Source organism: Triturus cristatus, chromosome 4_2 (assembly GCF_964204655.1).
Source record: "Triturus cristatus chromosome 4_2, aTriCri1.1, whole genome shotgun sequence".
NCBI lineage: Eukaryota > Metazoa > Chordata > Amphibia > Caudata > Salamandridae > Triturus > Triturus cristatus.
Window position 1 is genome coordinate 28,629,483 of NC_140586.1, and position 21,236 is coordinate 28,650,718.

The 21,236-nt window shown below is 53.5% G+C and overlaps 1 protein-coding gene across 3 annotated transcripts in view; it reads right to left on the reverse strand.

Annotated features, from left to right (window-relative positions):
* Nucleotides 1–21,236, reverse strand: part of PAN2 (poly(A) specific ribonuclease subunit PAN2) — a 1,342,435-nt gene that overhangs the window by 427,921 nt on the left and 893,278 nt on the right. For all 3 annotated transcript variants that reach the window (XM_085600270.1, XM_085600271.1, XM_085600272.1), the window contains exon 14: nucleotides 743–849. In XM_085600270.1, the coding sequence (XP_085456396.1) occupies nucleotides 743–849 (107 nt within the window). The remainder of the gene's footprint in view (nucleotides 1–742; nucleotides 850–21,236) is intronic.

Genomic DNA, 21,236 nt, shown 5'->3' on the forward strand with positions numbered 1-21,236 from the left:
ACTTGTTGCTCAACAAATTTGAAAGAGTGTTAGCCTGTTAGCAAAATGAACTTCCATCTTCTTGAAGTAATGAACATAGTACAACAGTCAACCCGAGAACCCTTCTGAACAACTTGGAGAACGAGGCAGCACACGAAAAACATTTTCTGATCAGAAAAACTTGCTATTAATTCTGTGCTAAAGGTGGGCTAGGTTTGTTTCATATAATGTTCTCATCTTTGTAAGATAATAATTCATCTAATAAGGCACAAATAGGACATGTTTTTCTACTCGAGTTTCCCTTAAAGGCCAATACACAAATAAATCTAAAGCATATAATATGGGCCATGATACTGGTTCTCTGTGTAGGTTGTAACAAACGGAATTGTTTCCTGGAACTTCAGGTAACACATTTTATCACCTAAAAAAATAATAATATTTTTGTCACTCCCAGGAGAAAGAAAGCCTGAGTCAGAAAAAAAAAGATTGAAGTCCGTGGCCAAAAAGTTAGAAACGGATGTCTGGAGCAGATACACTCACAATGAGATAGTAACTGTGCTGCAGAACAAGATGTCCACCAGTGTGTTGCAGTGGAGGCCATGCTACGTTGAAAGGGACACAGCAGCAGCGGTTGTGGGCTCCAAGGACATACAGCATAACAGGCTTGCCTAAAGTGACAACACTATACATAAGCTCCTACTCCCACACAATGTCCAGTACCCCCAGCCCTCCTTTGTCTGATGTTGCTGATACTCTGACTGACCGTTGGCTGATACTTCTCACAGTTTTCACACCATGCTTGCGTGTTCTGCTCCAGGCAGATGCTGCGCTTCAGCACCTCCGCAAACTCGTAATCTCTGGAGACTTTATCTGAGAGCAAGTAAAAAAAGCAGTAAGACATTTAATCAAGGAAGAGATTCAAGCTTGTTCAGTCACAGACTAATGAACAGGATTGGGTGACAAAAGTCAGAACAATGCAGGAAAGGGCAGGAGAAAAGAAATTGCAGAAGGGAGGGACAGAAAATTGAAACGGAGCGATCTGTCGAAGGAGGGGTCACAATTAAAAGAGCGCCGGCTGAAATAATTAGTCAAGTTATGCTTTGGCTCATAAGGTCTGGCTGCCCAGCTTTTCCTGTCTTTAGGCAAATCTACTGTTTTCAAAACATAAAACATACTTAGAGGGGCCTTTTTGTGAGCTCCTTGCTAATAATTGATGGTTCTACTCTATCTCAATTATCCGCTCTTGATTCAAAAGCTTTTCCTCCCTCATCTTCTATTTGCCCCACCCAGAAGCATTTCAGTCTCAGTGTTCTGACTGGGGGGTGACTTGTATTCTTCTAGAGCACACTCGAGGAACTATTTTTAGGTCTAGTTTATCAGATAGCGCAAGCTGTCTGGCTGGAAAATACCTACTGTAGGCCTACAGCCCACCCATTGCATGGCTTAGTGACTCATTATCTCGCTTCCTATTTAAGGGCTTTCCTTATACATCTTCCATTTTGTGCTTGTTCCTGCCCTAGAGCATTGTCTCTTTCCCCTCCTTTGGCCGACTTGTAACCTTCCACTGCTCACCTTTAGGGAATTAAGTCTTTCTTTTTGCTTATGCACTTCATGAGAGTGCATCAGATTTCCAGATTTCCTTCCTAGTGTGCTTTTACACCCCCTCAAACATTATCCCTCATGTTGCAAGCTCTCTTGTTTGCGTCACCCTGCCACTAAGTTGCTCTTACTTGTGTCCTGCCATTTCTCTCCCCTGCTCACTTCATTGCTCCCTCCCACTTGCTTCTCCCTTGATCCTCACCCCTGTCTGTTTTTTTCTCCTCTATTTTTTGTTATTTTATGTCTTGGGAGAAACCAGGCATCAAATTTCTGCCGGCACCTCTGCCGCGGGGCGGGGCCAGGAGCAAGCGGGAGTCGCGCGGGGCCAGGAGCAAGGGGGGGGGGGGGGCCAGGAGCAAGGGGGGGGGGTGCCAGGAGCAAGCGGGAGTCGCGCGGGGGGGGGGGGGGGCCAGGAGCAAGCGGGAGTCGCGCGGGGGGGGGGGGCCAGGAGCAAGCGGGAGTCGCGCGGGGGGGGGGGGCCAGGAGCAAGCGGGAGTCGCGCGGGGGGGGCCAGGAGCAAGCGGGAGTCGCGCGGGGGGGGGCCAGGAGCAAGCGGGAGTCGCGCGGGGGGGGGCCAGGAGCAAGCGGGAGTCGCGCGGGGGGGGGGGGGGGGCCAGGAGCAAGCGGGAGTCGCGCGGGAGGGGGGGGGGGGCCAGGAGCAAGCGGGAGTCGCGCGGGAGGGGGGGGGGGGGCCAGGAGCAAGCGGGAGTCGCGCGGGAGGGGGGGGGGGGGCCAGGAGCAAGCGGGAGTCGCGCGGGAGGGGGGGGGGGGCCAGGAGCAAGCGGGAGTCGCGCGGGAGGGGGGGGGGGGCCAGGAGCAAGCGGGAGTCGCGCGGGAGGGGGGGGGGGGGCCAGGTGCAAGCGGGAGGGGCCAGGAGCACGCGGGAGGGGGGGGGGGGGGGGCCAGGAGCAAGCGGGAGTCGCGCGGGGGGGGGGGGCCAGGAGCAAGCGGGAGTCGCGCGGGGGGGGGGGGGGGGGGGGGGGGGGGGGCAGGAGCAAGCGGGAGTCGCGCGGGGGGGGCCAGGAGCAAGCGGGAGTCGCGCGGGGGGGGCCAGGAGCAAGCGGGAGTCGCGCGGGGGGGGGGGGGGCCAGGAGCAAGCGGGAGTCGCGCGGGGGGCCAGGAGCAAGCGGGAGTCGCGCGGGGGGGGGGGCCAGGAGCAAGCGGGAGTCGCGCGGGGGGGGGGGGGGGGGGGGGGCCAGGAGCAAGCGGGAGTCGCGCGGGGGGGGGGGGGGCCAGGAGCAAGCGGGAGTCGCGCGGGGGGGGGGGGGGGGGGCCAGGAGCAAGCGGGAGTCGCGCGGGGGGGGGGGGGGGGCCAGGAGCAAGCGGGAGTCACGCGGGGGGGGGGGCCAGGAGCAAGCGGGAGTCGCGCGGGGGGGGGGGGGCCAGGAGCAAGCGGGAGTCGCGCGGGGGGGGGGGCCCCAGGAGCAAGCGGGAGTCGCGCGGGGGGGGGGCCAGGAGCAAGCGGGAGTCGCGCGGGGGGGGGGGGGGGCCAGGAGCAAGCGGGAGTCGCGCGGGGGGGGGGGGCCAGGAGCAAGCGGGAGTCGCGCGGGGGGGGGGGCAGGAGCAAGCGGGAGTCGCGCGGGGGGGGGGGGGGGGCCAGGAGCAAGCGGGAGTCGCGCGGGGGGGGGGGGCCAGGAGCAAGCGGGAGTCGCGCGGGGGGGGGCCAGGAGCAAGCGGGAGTCGCGCGGGGGGGGGGGCCAGGAGCAAGCGGGAGTCGCGCGGGGGGGGGGGGCCAGGAGCAAGCGGGAGTCGCGCGGGGGGGGCCAGGAGCAAGCGGGAGTCGCGCGGGGGGGGCCAGGAGCAAGCGGGAGTCGCGCGGGGGGGGGCCAGGAGCAAGCGGGAGTCGCGCGGGGGGGGGCCAGGAGCAAGCGGGAGTCGCGCGGGGGGGGGGGGGGGGCCAGGAGCAAGCGGGAGTCGCGCGGGGGGGGGCCAGGAGCAAGCGGGAGTCGCGCGGGGGGGGGCCAGGAGCAAGCGGGAGTCGCGCGGGGGGGGGCCAGGAGCAAGCGGGAGTCGCGCGGGGGGGGGCCAGGAGCAAGCGGGAGTCGCGCGGGGGGGGGCCAGGAGCAAGCGGGAGTCGCGCGGGGGGGGGCCAGGAGTCGCGCGGGGGGGGCCAGGAGTCGCGCGGGGGGGGCCAGGAGCAAGCGGGAGTCGCGCGGGGGGGGGCCAGGAGCAAGCGGGAGTCGCGCGGGGGGGGCCAGGAGCAAGCGGGAGTCGCGCGGGGGGGGGCCAGGAGCAAGCGGGAGTCGCGCGGGGGGGGGCCAGGAGCAAGCGGGAGTCGCGCGGGGGGGGCCAGGAGCAAGCGGGAGTCGCGCGGGGGGGGCCAGGAGCAAGCGGGAGTCGCGCGGGGGGGGGGCCAGGAGCAAGCGGGAGTCGCGCGGGGGGGGGGCCAGGAGCAAGCGGGAGTCGCGCGGGGGGGGGGCCAGGAGCAAGCGGGAGTCGCGCGGGGGGGGGCCAGGAGCAAGCGGGAGTCGCGCGGGGGGGGGCCAGGAGCAAGCGGGAGTCGCGCGGGGGGGGGCCAGGAGCAAGCGGGAGTCGCGCGGGGGGGGCCAGGAGCAAGCGGGAGTCGCGCGGGGGGGGCCAGGAGCAAGCGGGAGTCGCGCGGGGGGGGGGCCAGGAGCAAGCGGGAGTCGCGCGGGAGGGGGGCCAGGAGCAAGCGGGAGTCGCGCGGGGGGGGGGCCAGGAGCAAGCGGGAGTCGCGCGGGGGGGGGGCCAGGAGCAAGCGGGAGTCGCGCGGGGGGGGGGCCAGGAGCAAGCGGGAGTCGCGCGGGGGGGGGGCCAGGAGCAAGCGGGAGTCGCGCGGAGGGGGGGCCAGGAGCAAGCGGGAGTCGCGCGGGGGGGGGGCCAGGAGCAAGCGGGAGTCGCGCGGGGGGGGGCCAGGAGCAAGCGGGAGTCGCGCGGGGGGGGGCCAGGAGCAAGCGGGAGTCGCGCGGGGGGGGGGCCAGGAGCAAGCGGGAGTCGCGCGGGGGGGGGGGCCAGGAGCAAGCGGGAGTCGCGCGGGGGGGGGGGCCAGGAGCAAGCGGGAGTCGCGCGGGGGGGGGCCAGGAGCAAGCGGGAGTCGCGCGGGGGGGGGCCAGGAGCAAGCGGGAGTCGCGCGGGGGGGGGGCCAGGAGCAAGCGGGAGTCGCGCGGGGGGGGGGCCAGGAGCAAGCGGGAGTCGCGCGGGGGGGGGGGGCCAGGAGCAAGCGGGAGTCGCGCGGGGGGGGGGGGGCCAGGAGCAAGCGGGAGTCGCGCGGGGGGGGGCCAGGAGCAAGCGGGAGGGGCCAGGAGCACGCGGGAGGGGGGGGCCAGGAGCAAGCGGGAGTCGCGCGGGGGGGGCCAGGAGCAAGCAGGAGTCGCGCGGGGGGGGGGGGGGGGCCAGGAGCAAGCGGGAGTCGCGCGGGGGGGGGGGGGGGGCCAGGAGCAAGCGGGAGTCGCGCGGGGGGGGGGGCCAGGAGCAAGCGGGAGTCGCGCGGGGGGGGGGGGCCAGGAGCAAGCGGGAGTCGCGCGGGGGGGGGCCAGGAGCAAGCGGGAGTCGCGCGGGGGGGGGGGCCAGGAGCAAGCGGGAGTCGCGCGGGGGGGGGGGGCCAGGAGCAAGCGGGAGTCGCGCGGGGGGGGGGGGCAGGAGCAAGCGGGAGTCGCGCGGGGGGGGGGGGGGCCAGGAGCAAGCGGGAGTCGCGCGGGGGGGGGGGGGGCCAGGAGCAAGCGGGAGTCGCGCGGGGGGGGGGGGGCCAGGAGCAAGCGGGAGTCGCGCGCGGGGGGGGGGGGGGGGCCAGGAGCAAGCGGGAGTCGCGCGGGGGGGGGGGGGCCAGGAGCAAGCGGGAGTCGCGCGGGGGGGGGGGGGGCCAGGAGCAAGCGGGAGTCGCGCGGGGGGGGGGGGGCCAGGAGCAAGCGGGAGTCGCGCGGGGGGGGGGGCCAGGAGCAAGCGGGAGTCATGGGGGGGCCAGGAGCAAGCGGGAGTCGCGCGGGGGGGGCCAGGAGCAAGCGGGAGTCGCGCGGGGGGGGGGGGGGGGGGGCCAGGAGCAAGCGGGAGTCGCGCAGGGGGGGGGCCAGGAGCAAGCGGGAGTCGCGCGGGGGGTGGGGGGGGGGCCAGGAGCAAGCGGGAGTCGCGCGGGGGGGGGGGCCAGGAGCAAGCGGGAGTCGCGCGGGGGGGGGGGGCCAGGAGCAAGCGGGAGTCGCGCGGGGGGGGGGGGGGCCAGGAGCAAGCGCGAGTCGCGCGGGGGGGGGGCCAGGAGCAAGCGCGAGTCGCGCGGGGGGGGGGGGGGGCCAGGAGCAAGCGGGAGTCGCGCGGGGGGGGGGGGGGGCCAGGAGCAAGCGCGAGTCGGGCGGGGGGGGGGCCAGGAGCAAGCGCGAGTCGCGCGGGGGGGGGCCAGGAGCAAGCGCGAGTCGCGCGGGGGGGGGCCAGGAGCAAGCGCGAGTCGCGCGGGGGGGGCCAGGAGCAAGCGCAAGTCGCGCGGGGGGGGCCAGGAGCGAGTCGCGCGGGGGGGGGCCAGGAGCAAGCGCGAGTCGCGGGGGGGGGGGGCCAGGAGCAAGCGCGAGTCGCGGGGGGGGGGCCAGGAGCAAGCGCGAGTCGCGCGGGGGGGGCCAGGAGCAAGCGCGAGTCGCAGGGGGGGCCAGGAGCAAGCGCGAGTCGCGCGGGGGGGGGGGGGGGGCCAGGAGCAAGCGCGAGTCATGGGGGGTACAGGAGCAAATGGGAGTCGAGAGCCAGGAGCAACGGAGCGTCAGGGGCTAGGAGCAACAGAGGGTCAAAGAAGGAGTAATGGACTTAGGCAGTGAAAGCAAGGGAGGGTGGCACAACACGAGCAAGGGAGGGCCAAAGGGCATGAGCAAGGGATGCTAGAGGCAGGAGAAAGGGGGGGTCCGGATCAGGAGAACCATGTCAAGATTCTACCATCTTTCAACCAGTCGCAAAGGGTCCTATGGGGGTCTCACCTTCGCCTAGTTTTACCAGAAAACACTATTTTGCACAATGCACACCTTTTACTCCGGTACTGGTTTCCACTCCACTATTCTGGGCATTATGGTCCAGTTAGTCATTTGTCCTCAAAGCTTGCTAAGATCACGTTCTGTAGGCATAAACCTGTGTGTTATTGTTCCTGGTCCCCAACAGATTCATTGACCAATACCTACATGTTTATCTGACTTTTCCGCAGGCTGTTCCGATTTACACTCCATTTCTGGTTTCTGCACTTGTCTTCATCTCCTTTTTGCATTCTACAGGCTTTCCTTCTCTAATTCCCAGGGCAGCCTTTACGATGGAGATCTCATTCCGAGCTCTTGAATAATTGCTTTTGCCTAGTCCCTTCCCTGAGCTGCCTTGAACATCTTGCCTGTTAGCTCAGTGCACAGGGTTCTCACAACCGTCTTACTGCAGACACTGGGTGAACCTAGTATGACCTTACAGACGGGGAGTACTGGTTATATAGAAATACACAGCAACTAACCTTTGTGATCCTCAAATGGCTGTGAATTTAATAGGCACAGAAAATATCAACTCGATAGAATAAGTAAACATTGTAGAGTGTTATGTGATTTCGATGTTCATAGCCGCAGATTTCTTAACTTAGTATTATCCCCAGGCGTCAGACTGGATCCAGAATTTTTTGCAGCAGCACCTCTGCGCGCCGGGGGACGGCGCCACGCGACCACATCCTTTCGTCTACAGACGTATGACCTCGCTGACGTTACAAGTCCCTCCCGGCACACTGCCGTTAGTTTTCTTCTGAGAAACTTTTTCACACCACAACACGGAGCCACCAACAAAACTGGGAAAGTATGGGTACAGTGTGTGAAGGAGAAAAAATCCGTACAACAAAGAAAGCGGATGGTGCATAACACCATCATAAAGGACAGTATCAGACACCGTCTACTTACAAACCAAGAAGTAAAGCATTGAGCAACGCTCTGAGAAACAACCCCGCAAAGCGAAGCGTGGACCCTCCCCAAAGGCTGAGTAACAAGGGAAGAATTTCCCGACAGACAAAGATAGACTTATTACAACGTAGAACTGTGCCAGTCAACTAGGGCAGAGCACAGGAATAACAACACTCTACTGCGAGAAGGCATTGCAAGAATGGCACTTCCCCTATGGTAATGGAAAGCTGAAGCACAGCCCAACAGATCCCAAAAGGACGACTGAATAGGAGACAAGAGCCTTAAGTAGAAAGAGGAGGCGGGAGGGAGGGAAAGCAATAGGAGAAGATCCCACCCTGGAAGGACCAGGGTGGAGGACAGCAGAGAAAAGGAAGAAGAATCTCCCAGTGAAGGCGAAGCAAAAAGCACCGTTCTACAACAAGAGAAGCCACCTGGAGGAAGTTGGCTGCATATTGTAAATCATAAAAGGGTTGCACCAAATTGAACACCTTGGATGAAGACCAGTGCCAACTGAAAGGAGGCAAAGCGTAGAAACCCACCTGGCATGGACCTCGCAGAACGGGGAGGATGGGTGGGCGTTAAGGAATCTGCAGCTAGATGACGTCTCTACCAGATACATTGTTACCGAAGGTAAGTAACTCGTACATCTGAAAGAGACATCTAGCCGCAGATTCCATAACTTAGAATAGATACCACAGCCATACCCCAGGGGGAAGTGGGTCTGCGACAGAACAACAGAAAGTGCCCGAGAGCACTGAGCCGGCAACAGAGTGACGGATTAAGGGGAAAGCTGTGGCGGTGCAGCCAGTCAGCAACCCAAGCAGCTTGTAAGAGCAAAAAATAACAGGAGGCGAGGCATCACAAGACTTCCAAAATGGCACAAGACCATACCTGTGCGAGTATAGGATGTAGAAACTGCACTAAGCCATATCCTAGAACGGAAGAGAGAGTACATAACGAAGGGAGCAAGAACTATCCCCAGAGCTGCATAGTGCACTAACCACTCCCAGAGCTCAACGGCGCAGCAAATTGACACCAACGAAGCTAGAGGACAACATGGAGAGACATAGACAGAGCCTACCAGGCGAGCCCACGCAAGGGAGGCCAGACAGGCAGCATCCAGGAAGCGAAGAGCAACAGGCAGGAACAGAGCAGCGCCTCAGAAGCACAGGCGGGAACATAAGACACGCCAAGTGCACAGTTAGTCACCAGAACGCAACGGGGCAGACAGTACCACGCCGAACCACACAGAGGCGGGCCACAACGAGAACATGCACATAGCAGACAGCTACAGCGACAACAAGGTGGAGTAGCTATGATGAGTACGGGACTGACCAGCAGGGCAGTCTGAAGGCCAAGGGGAGAACACTCCCGGAAGACAGGAGCATAGGGCGCAGCACCTGGAACGACCTTCATTAGAGGAGCTGACTGTAGGCACCCCAGACACAGATGAGGGTAACACCCAAAGTAAAAAGACACATCCGAAGAGTGTGGCATCCGAGGCACTGAAGGTGCCTATAGGAACTGTGAAGAAGAACACACATAGCTGTTGACAACAACATCAGATTTCCAGACCATCACCTCCAACCCGGAGGGGAAATGCACCCCCATAGAAGAGAGGGGCTGTGCAGTACAAGAACAGGACAGATAAGACCCTAGAAAGAGCATCCAGGAGCGGAGCCCCACCTCAGGGAGGGGAACCGTAGGAAACCTCATTGCTGAAGATGCAGGAACATGCACCAAAGTGCAGCATAAACATTGGAAGAAAAAACACCGCCGTGCAGAAGGATGGCAAGACTGAGTATAAGGCACCCAACTGCTACTCGAAAAACGAGGATATAGGACCAGACCTCGCAGAAGTGAAGAGAGGTGGAGGTGTGTAGAAAGGGATACCCAATGGGCAATCCGAGGAGATATATATCCATCGATATCTATATATCCATCGATATCTATAGATCCATCGATATCTATATATCCATATATCTATTTCTATATATATCTATATAGATCTATCTATATCTATCTATATCTATCTATAGCTATCTATAGCTATCTATAGCTATCTATCTATATATATATGTATCTCAAAAGGGGCCCAGCCACGAGACCAGGCAGCTGCGGGTACGATAGGAGGACCCGCCTGATGCACCTGGGGCAGGAGGCAGCTTCATTTTGAAGTGTGTTGAAATACCCTGAAAAGAGACAGCACAAGGAAAAAACCCTAGAAGAGGAGAATGAGGCACACACGCAAGGCTCAAGCAAGGCAAGACGTGTAGGAGACAGTGCCAGAAGGCACAACACTATAAACAGTCCAACGGTAAGCAAATAGCATTAGTAGGCGTGGAGAGCCCAAGGGGACCTCCACGCCTGCCTGGCGCAGAGCAGAGCTACACAATAGCATACAGGTACCCCACCTGGAGTATATCACACCCCCAAGACAAACAGGGGAACACCTCTTAGGGTAAACCACAGTCAGAGGACAGAAAAGAACAACCTGTGGAACACCGCCACAGTAGGCTTACTGCCAGCCCAAAAACACACAGTCCAACAGGCGGACATTAAATGAAAAGGTAACCACCCCAGGATATGACAACGTGAGACTCGCTAAGTACAGACCTATTTGGGAGGCGAAAGACCACAAGGAGACGACGAACTGCCATATCGGTGTGGGCATCAAATAAAAGGACCCCATCAAAGGGCAGGTCAACAAGGCGTTCCCGGATATTCTCCGGGAAGACGCCATCCCGCAACCAAGCATGGCGTCGTAGTGCAACCGAACCAGCCATAGCTCGGCCTAAGGAATCCAAGGTAGCCAGGGCCGAGCAGATAGTAAATTCCGCCAGATCACGGCCGTTAGGGATAAGATGGATGAGGTCAACACGAGCACCCTGAGACGTGGAAGATAGAAGAGACTCTGCAGAGTCCCAAAGGGCAGAAGCAGCCCGAGCCAAGACACACACTGTATTGAGTGATCTAAGTGCTGCGCTTGTGGAGGTGAAAATATTACGACCCCACGACTCCAGCCATCTGGACTCCCGGGAGGGAGGAAGCAGAAGCTGAGGCAAGGAAGGAAAAGAAGCTTGCAGAACCAACCCCTGAACGTCTGGATGAACAAATAAGCATACTGGATCGTTTGGAGCAAGGCAGTGGTGGTGCAGGATAGAACGAGCCACCGGATCACCCGATGCTGGCCGAGCCCATTCTGTAGGTGTGCATGTGTAATGATGAACATGCATGATGTAATCACGCATGCATTGATCTTCAAATTGACACAGTAGCTGTGGTCGCATCATCAGACCTATTTTACACCTCAAGGCTCATATCAATCACAATTTCTTTCAGGCTTTTTCCATTTCATACTACACTCCACAGGACTGCCAACCTCAGTGAGGCATTCCAGCATGAGACCGCACTACAACCCAATGCCCCACACTTTCACCCCATACTACCACACTGCCAGCCCACCATCATCATACGATCATCCCAACACTAATGCCCATGGCATCCTCACTCCACCCCTCTCAACAGCACACCACCATCCCATCACTACACTGCTAGATTGAAGGGGAATTATTTCCCCAACTTAAAACGCGCCATAGGGCGTGTTTGCACACGTCACCTCAGGCCCCGTCCCCTCCCTTCCCCACTGTGTAAACATGCCCTGCGGCCGATTTTTAAGTTGGGAGATTAAGTCCCCTTGAATCCTGAGGATCCCTAGGGGCGAAATAGCCCACTAGGTACGTCCAGTAAGCGCCATTGCAGAGAGGTGTAAAAAGGGGCATGGCCTGCACCACCTCTCTGTAACGCAGAGCAGTGGCGCTTACTGGAAGCACCTGGTGGGCTAGTTGGCCCCCAGGGTCCCTCAGGATTGAAAGGGAAATATTTCCCCAACTTAAAACGCGCCACAGGGCGTGTTTGCACACGTCACCTCAGGCCTCGTCCCCTCCCTTCACCACTGTGTAAATGCGCCCTGTGGCCGTTCTAAGTTGAGAGATTAAGTCCCCTTGAATCCTAAGGGTCGCTAGGGTCAAACTAGCCCACTAGGTACCTCCAGTAAGCGCCACAGAGCTGCGTTGCATAGAGGTGTAAAAAGGGGCGTGGCCTCAGAACAAATGTCTGCAACGCAGCTCCCTGGCGCATACTGGAGATACCTGTTGGGCAAGTTGGCCCTCAGGGACACTCAGTATTGAAGGGGAATTAATTCCCCAACTTACAACTGGCCAGGGGGTGCGTTTGCAGAGTGCTGCAAGGAGGGGGCGTGGCCTCTGGCGCGATGCCGGTCTTTTATTTATTTTATTAAGGAGGGCTGTGTGGCCCCCCTTCTTTTTCTAATTTACTGGCCCTGGGGACCCCATCCCCCAGAGCCTGCACCCTAATTTGTTTTGTTGAAAAAAATAAATTTGGCCCTCCCAAGGCCTTAATCGGCCCGGGGACCCCAACCCCCGTGTCATGGCTTTTTAAAAAAAATTCTTTAGGAGGGGGCAGCGTTGCCCCCCTCCTCAGGCCACTTATGGCCCCAGGGAGCCCATCCCCCGGGGCCGGCCTTTGTTTTTTATTATTCTTAAAAAATATATATTTATAGAAAAACCTAGGACATGCTGGACAAACCGTATGTACCTATCACCATGACGATTTGCATGATATTCATTAAAAGGCGACTATGCATAGAATAAATCCACATGGAATGTATTTACACCGCTAGTGAAGCTCTGACGTGTCTGACGCCCTACTGTGCCTACTCCCGGTGCCCCCGCCGGTGGGTACTCTCCAAGTAGACACCCTTGTCGTTTATTTATACAAACATGGGTAGCTATTGACGGGCACATTTAATATACACGCACACCAAGCCATTCAAAGGGGATTCGACAAAAATTCGACCAAATTATGCAAGAAACCCCCCTCACGGGTAAATAAAACACACATCCACCGCCGGATGTGTAATACTTTTTATTTTACTCTCTGGAAAGGAGACGAACCTCACTTGAGAGTCACAGCGTGCTCCTGGCTGAGCCCAATGCTGTGTTACACCCACCACTGCCCGCCGAGTGCCTCACACCTCTGTGTTGTATTCCGCCAGATAGTGCGTATGCTATGAAACTCTCTAGCCCAGGTGCACTGTAACACCACCCCGTGAATATGTCATGCCACACTTGCCTTCGCACGGGTTATAATTCCCCATCTAACGTGCCTTGCTCGATGCCTATGTTATAACGCACAGTGCTATGCCATACATATTACAATCTGGGATCCATATCTTTGTCACAGTGCATATGCAACGTTACACTCCCCAGCACATATTTTATATTACAACTTTAGAGACTAGTTAGGTTACACAACACTGCCCTCTGCATATTACACTCCAAGGCGCATATCGCATAGCACGCGCTAGTGCCTGTGCTATCTCGCGCTCTCCCATGAATCTGTCATTGCACACAATGTATTGCATATTATATTTCACGCCCCGGTTCATCTTATATCACACTTTTTGGTGCATAGTTTATACCATATACTACATCTAGTTTTCATTTTCAATCGTGCTCTCAGGACTATGTTCTATATAACACTGCGTCCACCTACCCTTTTCACGGGCATTACATTTTGCGATGGGGGGTGGAGGGTCAGGGGGTGTCTCTGCCAAGTGAGCCCGGAGTCACAAACGTCCTCTTCTTCCTGAATAAAAGTGAGATTATGCTGCATACTTGTTCATATTTTAAGTAGTTCGCAGAGACACACATTAAAAAAAAAATAAAGTTCCTAATACCCACTCTGAACAGTTAGCCTGCTGCCCCATCCACCTCCTCCCTATCCTCTGTTGTCTGAATTCATGGACTAGCCTCCTCCCTCCTGCCATGCATGGTCTGCTGTGCTGCCACTGCCCTCCATTTAGCATGTTGTACCAGTCCACTCCTCCTGCCCTCCATTGCCCAATTCTATGGCCCATCATTGATCTCCTGCTTAGCCTCTGTGCTTAGCTTGCTGCCCCTATTCTCCTTCCCCCTGCCCTCCGATGTCTTTGTGCATGCCCCTGCTCCATCCTTTTTGCCCACCATGTTCCATGGACCTGCCACTCCTATCTACTCTGAGTGTTCTGTTGAGCTGCCACTCCCCTCCCACCTGCCTAGCATTGTCAGATGACTGTAACCTGTCCCTGCCACCTCCACACTGCCCGTCCACATGCCATGCCCCTATCCCCTTCCTCCTGTCCTCAATGGTCCATTTTACTGCCACACCCTTCTGCCCTCCCTGGTCTGTTGTGCAGCAACTGCTCCTCCTGCCTGCCCCGCGCGGTCTGTTGTAAGGCCCCTTCCCCTGAACTCTCTTGTCTGTGCCCAGGTCCTGACCCTCCCTTCTATCCTCCATGGTCCTTTGTGCATGCCCCTGCACCCTCCTTCTTGCCCGTCATAGCCATTGTGCTGCCACTAACCCTCCCGCTTGCCATGCATGGTCTTCTGTGCTGCCATGGCCCCTCCCACCTTCCCTCCATGGTCTGTGTGTATGCCATCATAGTCTCATTGTTGCTCTCCATGGTGTGTCTTGTTTCTAGTGCCCATCCTGCCTGACCCCCATGGTCATCTTGCTGCTCCTGCCCTGCCCCCTTGCCCCCAGCCCTCTGTTTCCATGTGCAGACCCCTATTCCCTCCCTCCTGGCTTGTCTGTTCCATTGTAATGCCCCTGATCCGTCCTTCCTGCCCTTTATGGTCTGTTATGCTGCAGCTTTCTCTCCTGTCTGTCCATTATGGTCAGCTAGCTACCATTGCCTCTTTCCCCTCGGTTCTCTGTTGTCCATGTGCATGGTCCTGTCCCCTGCCTATTGCTTTCTATGGATTGTTGTGCTGCACTCCCGTCCTGCATGCGCTGTGTGGTGTATTGTGCTGCTGCAAACCCTGATGCCTGCCCTGTAGGGTCAGTTTGGTGCACCTCTCCATGTCCCTCCTGTCCTCTGTTATCCGAGTCCATGTCCCTACCCCAATTCCTCCTGCCTACCATGATCCAATGTACCATACTTGCGAACATTTTGAACTTGGTAAGAGGGAGATTTTGAAAAAAAACTGGGGTATTGATTTTCCCCTTTGAGTTACATTGAAAAAGAGGAGATTGTAGATAGGAGACAGATCAAATAAAGCCCATTTGAGCTTAAAAACATTGGACGTTTCCTGGCTGAAACTGGTCTGTTGGCATGTATGGTTGTACTACCACTGCCTCTTCCTTCTGCCCACAATGGTCTATTATATTGCCACAGCCTCTCTTGCCAGTCCTGTATTGTTGGTTTGTTGCCCCTGCCCCCCTTTCCACTGCCCTCCATAGTCTGTTGTGATGCCACTGCCCTTCCAGCCTGCCCAGTGTGGTCAAATTGTTGCATCTGCACTTTCCTACCTGCCTTCAATTTTCAGAGTCCGTGCCCCTGGCCTCTGCCTCTCAACAGTATCCCAATTAACAACTAGATTGCTAACATTCTATATTTATTACAAAAGTGTGGAACGCCTGACGTCATCTTGATGTAATCAAAACTTTAATACCTAGAGTATTTCCTTTAGAAATTACATATATGAGAGGGTCTTATTTGCATCAAAATTATGGTTAGTGCTCTAAAAAACTAAAATGAGGACATATTTTCTGAGTTTTCAAATAGCGACAAAGAACTTTTAAATTATTTGTAATCTTTATGTTTTTTTATCCAGTTGACCACTTGATCAAATGTTGCACCTAGGGGAGAGGATGTGGTGTTACTTCCAGAGCTGCAGACTTTGCAACTGGGGAACCAGGTTGGAGTTTCTGCTTCAGCTCAACATTCTGTGATTCTGGTCAAAACACTTAATCTCCCCATGTCTACAACCAAAATGAATTTGATCTTGTGTGATGTAAACAATGCTCATGTAAAGCACTCCAATACCTGACAAGTCTGCACTATATAAAACTGCAAATACACAAAAAATAAGTGTTTTGCACACTTCTGTCATTGGGCTATACTTGGGCTACATCTGGGTGATATTTGGGCTACATTTGGGCTCTTTTGTCTCTGGTGGCCATCTTGGGAGATTTATTTGTTATGAAGTTTCCTAATTTCCTCATTTACTGCAGTCTCCTCAGTAGGAAATACTTTCAGTTTTTTACTTTGGTTCCATCAAGAAGGCATTCAGATGTGTCACACATTTGCCATAAATTCTGAATGTTAGCACTCTAGTTGCTCATTAGATCACTGTAGTAAAGCTACTGCTCACCAGGGAAGTCTGCTGTTGGTATTCAAAGTGCACGTTTCAGTCTACATGTCAGAATTTTTTTATGAAATAGAAGAGGTTTTGAGAAGTCAAAATGTGCCCTAATTTTTCTTTCTGCAGCACTAATCATACTTTCTATGGCAAAATGAACCCCCTCATTTTGTTCCTTTGTAAATTAAATGTTTTAAGAGTTACCACTTTATTCCAACCAAGATGGCTTCAGGTGTGCCATACGTTTGTCATAAGTAGGACTGTTAGCGCTCTAGTTGTTCTTTAGAACACTCTGTGAAGCTGCAGTAGAACACAAAGGAATCAACTGACAGTCTCTGCCCTTGTTGGATGTACATGTTTTACTGAGAATGTCAGACTTCATTCTCACATGACAGAAAGATAATGTAAATATACAGAAAATATGCTCTCAGTTTAGCTTATAGATCACCTTCCAAACCTCTGTGGGAAAATCATGAGAAAATAGTTTTCTCTCAAACATGATGCATGATATCACAGCAGAAGGTTTTTTCACATGGTAAAATCACCTTAGAACACACCACAATTCCTAAAATGGGTATGGTACCATCAACAAATGATTTATAATGTAACTAAAGTCTTAAAACCTTCTATTAACTGCAATGCTTTTTAATGAGGTGCTATCATGTATATTGGTCCCAAGATGGCTGCCAACACTTCTTGGATGAAGTGCTGACAGCCAATCAGATCTCACGATGAGATGTGTGGTTAGGCTATGCCCAGATATATATGTGATTTAACTTTTAATTTTCTCAGGAACTACTGAACGGCTTTACACCATTTAAGCAAAAGGCACGAGTCTGAACTGAGGACTACCTCTTTGCCAAATTTGGTGTAATTCCGTTCAGCACTTCGGGCTGTAGCTGCATCAACAGGTCCTATGGGAAAATGCATGGGGAAAACGCATGACATGGTCAGTGACATCACTGATGACATCACTGATGACATCATCCAGTGTGTGTGTTTCTATAAACTTTAAATATGTTTATTATATATAGGGAAAGGCATATTGAAGAATGAGTGTGTGAATGGATGATTTTGTAAGTGCGTGACTGACTCTATAAGTGAGTCATTAAATGTATCTTACTGAATGCATGAGATAATGACTAAACTGTGTCAATGACTGTATGCGTCTGTCTGTTGGTGTGTAACTGGATGCATGGTTTTGTGAATAGGTACATGAATGTCTATATAAGTTATTGATTGGTTGTCTGAGTGTCTGAGCATCTGTATGGGTACCTGAGTGTTTGTGTGGGTGGGATGTGTGTGACTGTGCATAGATGTGTCAGTGGGTGGTTCACTGGGTGCATGGTTTCAACACTAGGTCTGTAATGGACTGTATGGGTGGGTGAATATCTGTATGGTTGTGTTAGTGTGTGAATGGAATATGCTACTTACCAGTATGCATCTGTTCTTGGCATGTAGAGCTGCAGATCTACACACTGTGCATAGATCGCCATCTGGTGTTGGGCCCGGATGTTTGCTGTTGTTTTTCCTCTTGAAAAGTCTTTGGAAGTCACAAGGTTGGTGACTCCTCCTTTGGATCGTATTGCGCATGGGCTTCGGCTCCATCCTCAGATTGTTTTTCGCTAACAAGGAAAGATGGAGCGTAGTAATAACAGGAAAGATGCCCATGTGTGTTGTATCTAAATAAGATAAACTGCAACAGATAAAGGTAGCCGGGGAGGTGGGTGGGCGTGTGTAGATCTGCAGCTGTTATTTTATAAACCTCGTGTCCTAAGATGCAGTACTTTGGCTAACATAAGCAGACAAATGATTAAGATCAAAACCATCAGCATAGTTACAATACCATTGAAAATGAAAGGAGTAATCATAATAAAATGACAGTGGATATCAGCCACCTTCCTTTCGCTAGTAAACTAATATTATTATTATTAGACTAATAAAAGGTCTCTAGGCTTGAATGGGGAACCCCATACCGTAAAGATCAGCTTAGTGGAATCACATCACAGGATCAGCTAGACTCTCCTGGGAATGCTCTTCTTCCGAATGTGTTTAAAGCATGCAGCCTGCAATATTAAAAGCACTCGACTTTCAGGTATTTGCAGCTGCGTGCGTGTTATGGCTAAATAGTGGGCCGATCAACCTGAACCCAACAGCATGCACCGTCTAGCGAACCAGACTGTTTCTTTACACAATGTACAGACCAAGGTCGCTGCTCACTGTTAGCGATGTGAACAACAGACCGTTCTCATGTGAAACAAAGTCGAGTAAGCATTTCTCACTTAATAACATGTGACTACAGTGTCGTGTGCAAAAGCAGCAAAAGCGGCAAGATGGCTTTCTAACATCTAACGCGGTTGTGCTAACTTAGCATTGTACGTATATAGATAGCAATCTTCACTACACAGCTCTACATGCCAAGAACAGATGCATACTGGTAAGTAGCATATTCCGTTCGAGGCATATGAGCTGCAGATTACACACTTGTGCATAGATTATATAGCAGTACCCACCCTCAGCGGCGACCACCCGTATCTGTGGCAGTGGTTTGAAATAATGTTTTGAGTACAGCCTGGCCCACACTAGCTTGTTGCTTAGTTTGCACATCTACACAATAGTGTTTAGTGAAAGTGTGCGGTGTTGACCAAGTAGCTGCTCTGCAGATATCATGTAATGGGATGTTCCCTAAAAATGCCATTGAAGCCCCTATTTTGCGTGTAGAGTGTGCTTTAGGAGGAACGGAAAGCGTTAGTTTTGCTTTGTGGTAGCAAATCTGGATGCATTTGACAATCCACCTAGCTATTCCCGACTTGGAGATGGGGTTGCCCTTGGTCTTGCGGAAAGGTTGTGTTCTCTGTATGTAATAGAGTAAGGCTCTTTTGACATCTAGTGTGTGAAGAGCTCTTTCTGCAACAGTTTGTGGTTGCGAGAAGAAAACTAGTAGTTCTACCGCTTGGTTTATGTGAAAGGGAGAAATGACTTTAGGGAGGAATTTTGGGTTGGTACGGAGAACAACCTTGTTATGGTGCATTTGCAGAAAATGTTCTTGAATGGTAAGTGCTTGTATCTCACTGACCCTTCTGAGGGAAGTGATGGCTACAAGAAAAGCAGTTTTCCATGTTAGGAATTGGAGGTCACATTTGTGCAGGTTGTGCAGCCTGCAATATTAAAAGCACTCGACTTTCCGGTATTTGCAGCTGCGTGCGTGTTATGGCTAAATAGTGGGCCGATCAACCTGAACCCAACAGCATGCACCGTCTAGCGACCCAGACTGTTTCTTGACACAATGTACAGACCAAGGTCGCTGCTCACTGTTAGCGATGTGAACAGACCGTTCTCATGTGAAGCAAAGTCGAGTAAGCATTTCTCACTTAATAACATGTGACGACAGTGTCGTGTGCAAAAGCAGCAAAAGCGGCAAGATGGCTTTCTAACATCTAACGCGGTTGTGCTAACTTAGCATTGTACGTATATAGATAGCAATCTTCACTACACTCCCCCTTGATCGGACCACTAACCAGTAGGGGCGCACTTGCAAGAACGCAGAGTTCAAGTGTGATAGAACGGAACCAAGGGCATAAATTGTAAGTCCATATAAGATAAGTGAAAAGTTTGAAGAAAAAAAATAGAAAAAATAAATAAAAAGGATTGAAAAACAACCAATTAAAGGGTAAAAAAATATCATCGATGAATGTACAACGAAATGAAGTGGGAAGAAAGTCAATCCATCAAGGTATAAGCACAATAAGTTGCAACAGCTTCCAAGAGGAAATCATTGGAACGTTCTGCAAAATTATCTGCCATCCAGTTCAGCAAGGGGAAGGAACACACATGTTCCTCGACAACCAGAGCCTCTAGCACCATCCGAGGACAACTGGTGTGTTCTTCAAGATAACTTCTCGCTAAGAATTCAGCTGCAGCCGTTCCGATGTCCCAATTCCCTAGGACTCCATGTGCTGCTCCACTGGCCATAATCCTGACGCCAGAACAGTCCAACTCATGAGCCACTAAGGGGCTCATTAGCTGATCATAATCCGGGGCAGGAGACACCCGAGTTCGACAGGCACAAATCCAGAGCCCATTGGAATGGACAATCTATGCAATCAAAGACAGGCTGCACACAAGAAAAGTAGGGAAACCGGAAGGACAATCCATAGGCTATGCTTAAAGTCGCCAGTGGTAAAGTGCCATAGTATTCAAGTATCTGGTTACGAAGATAGAGCAGCCGGGACATGCTGTCGTGTGACGCAAGTTGTGCATCCATAGCGTAGTACACAGATCAACAAAAGCACCCCAGCTACGAGGGCGAGAAGCAAAGGGAGATCTCCGAAGACGCTGGAAAAAATAGAATGAAAAAATGCCGGGATCACACCAAAAATAGTTGGAAAGGAGGTCACGAGGCCGGAGCCCACAATTTTTAAAAAAATGAGCTCGGCCACTTGTTGACGAGGCATTAAAGATAGTCTGAATCAGGGCCCCAAAATGAAGTGGGAGATCAGTATTCAAAAGCGCTTGCACCTCTGTGCGTGTGTTTGCTACGTGAAGGACAAACGTTTCCCGGGATGAAGTCAACGCGACTTCTTTTTGAGACAATAGAGCCCTTATTCTGCTCATCTTATTGAACTCTGCTTTCAAGGTAGGAATGGAAGGCCAGATGTATACATCGAGCCGTCCATGCGGGGGTGGGAAAAGGACGTTATTACAGCAGACTACTCTCTGTGATACAGTCACTATGTAGGGAATTCCCACTAACATCCCACAGCAAGCTTCATTATTTAATAATAAATAACTATCGTTAGCAAGCAGCGTAAAAGACGGTGTTATAACTGGCACCGGAATCAATTTCAGGACGCAAGCTAAATTAGGAGCGTGCACATTACATGCACCATGCAATTGAATGTGCCGACACACCACAGAGTGATCTGGAGTGGAAGTGCACTCTTCACCTTTTAAGTAAACCTCTTTTCTGTCCCTTACGCATCTATACGTGAATGGGAGTGACCAAACTTCGTGCAGGAAGGCAGTACCAAGTTTTTCATATCTGCCAAGGGCATAATGTTTCATGCACGAACTGAACTTAAACAGGGGGAATGGTAATGTGATCAACCCGTGGATAAGCCACACAGCGGAGTTTAATTCGGCCACAGAGAAAGGTAAAGGTTCTAACTTTTCAATGTGCAACAACAAATACGTTGCATCTTTCATGGACATGAATTGTTGTTTCGCAGTTAAATTAAAAGGGAGGAACAAAGATGAAGTATTCATGTAATCCCAAGGGACTTTCCCAGCCTTTAACATTTGCAAAGTCCATTCAAACTGCATAATGGAACGTAATTGATTTTGACCATGATACAATACAGACAAATCATCCTGCACAATGTCTACCACAGATGAAACAATATTATCTAAGGTATAAATTCTGGAAGACAGGGTGTTAATGCTGTTATCTATTACAGCCAATACCTTTTCCATATTGGCTTGATCAATAGCTCGTAATCTGGATGCAGATTCAATCTGTGACAGCTTCCAAACTTCGTTGTAAATAGCATATACCCATCTTTTGGACCTGCCAACCGCAGGACCCTTAACAAAATCATTCAAA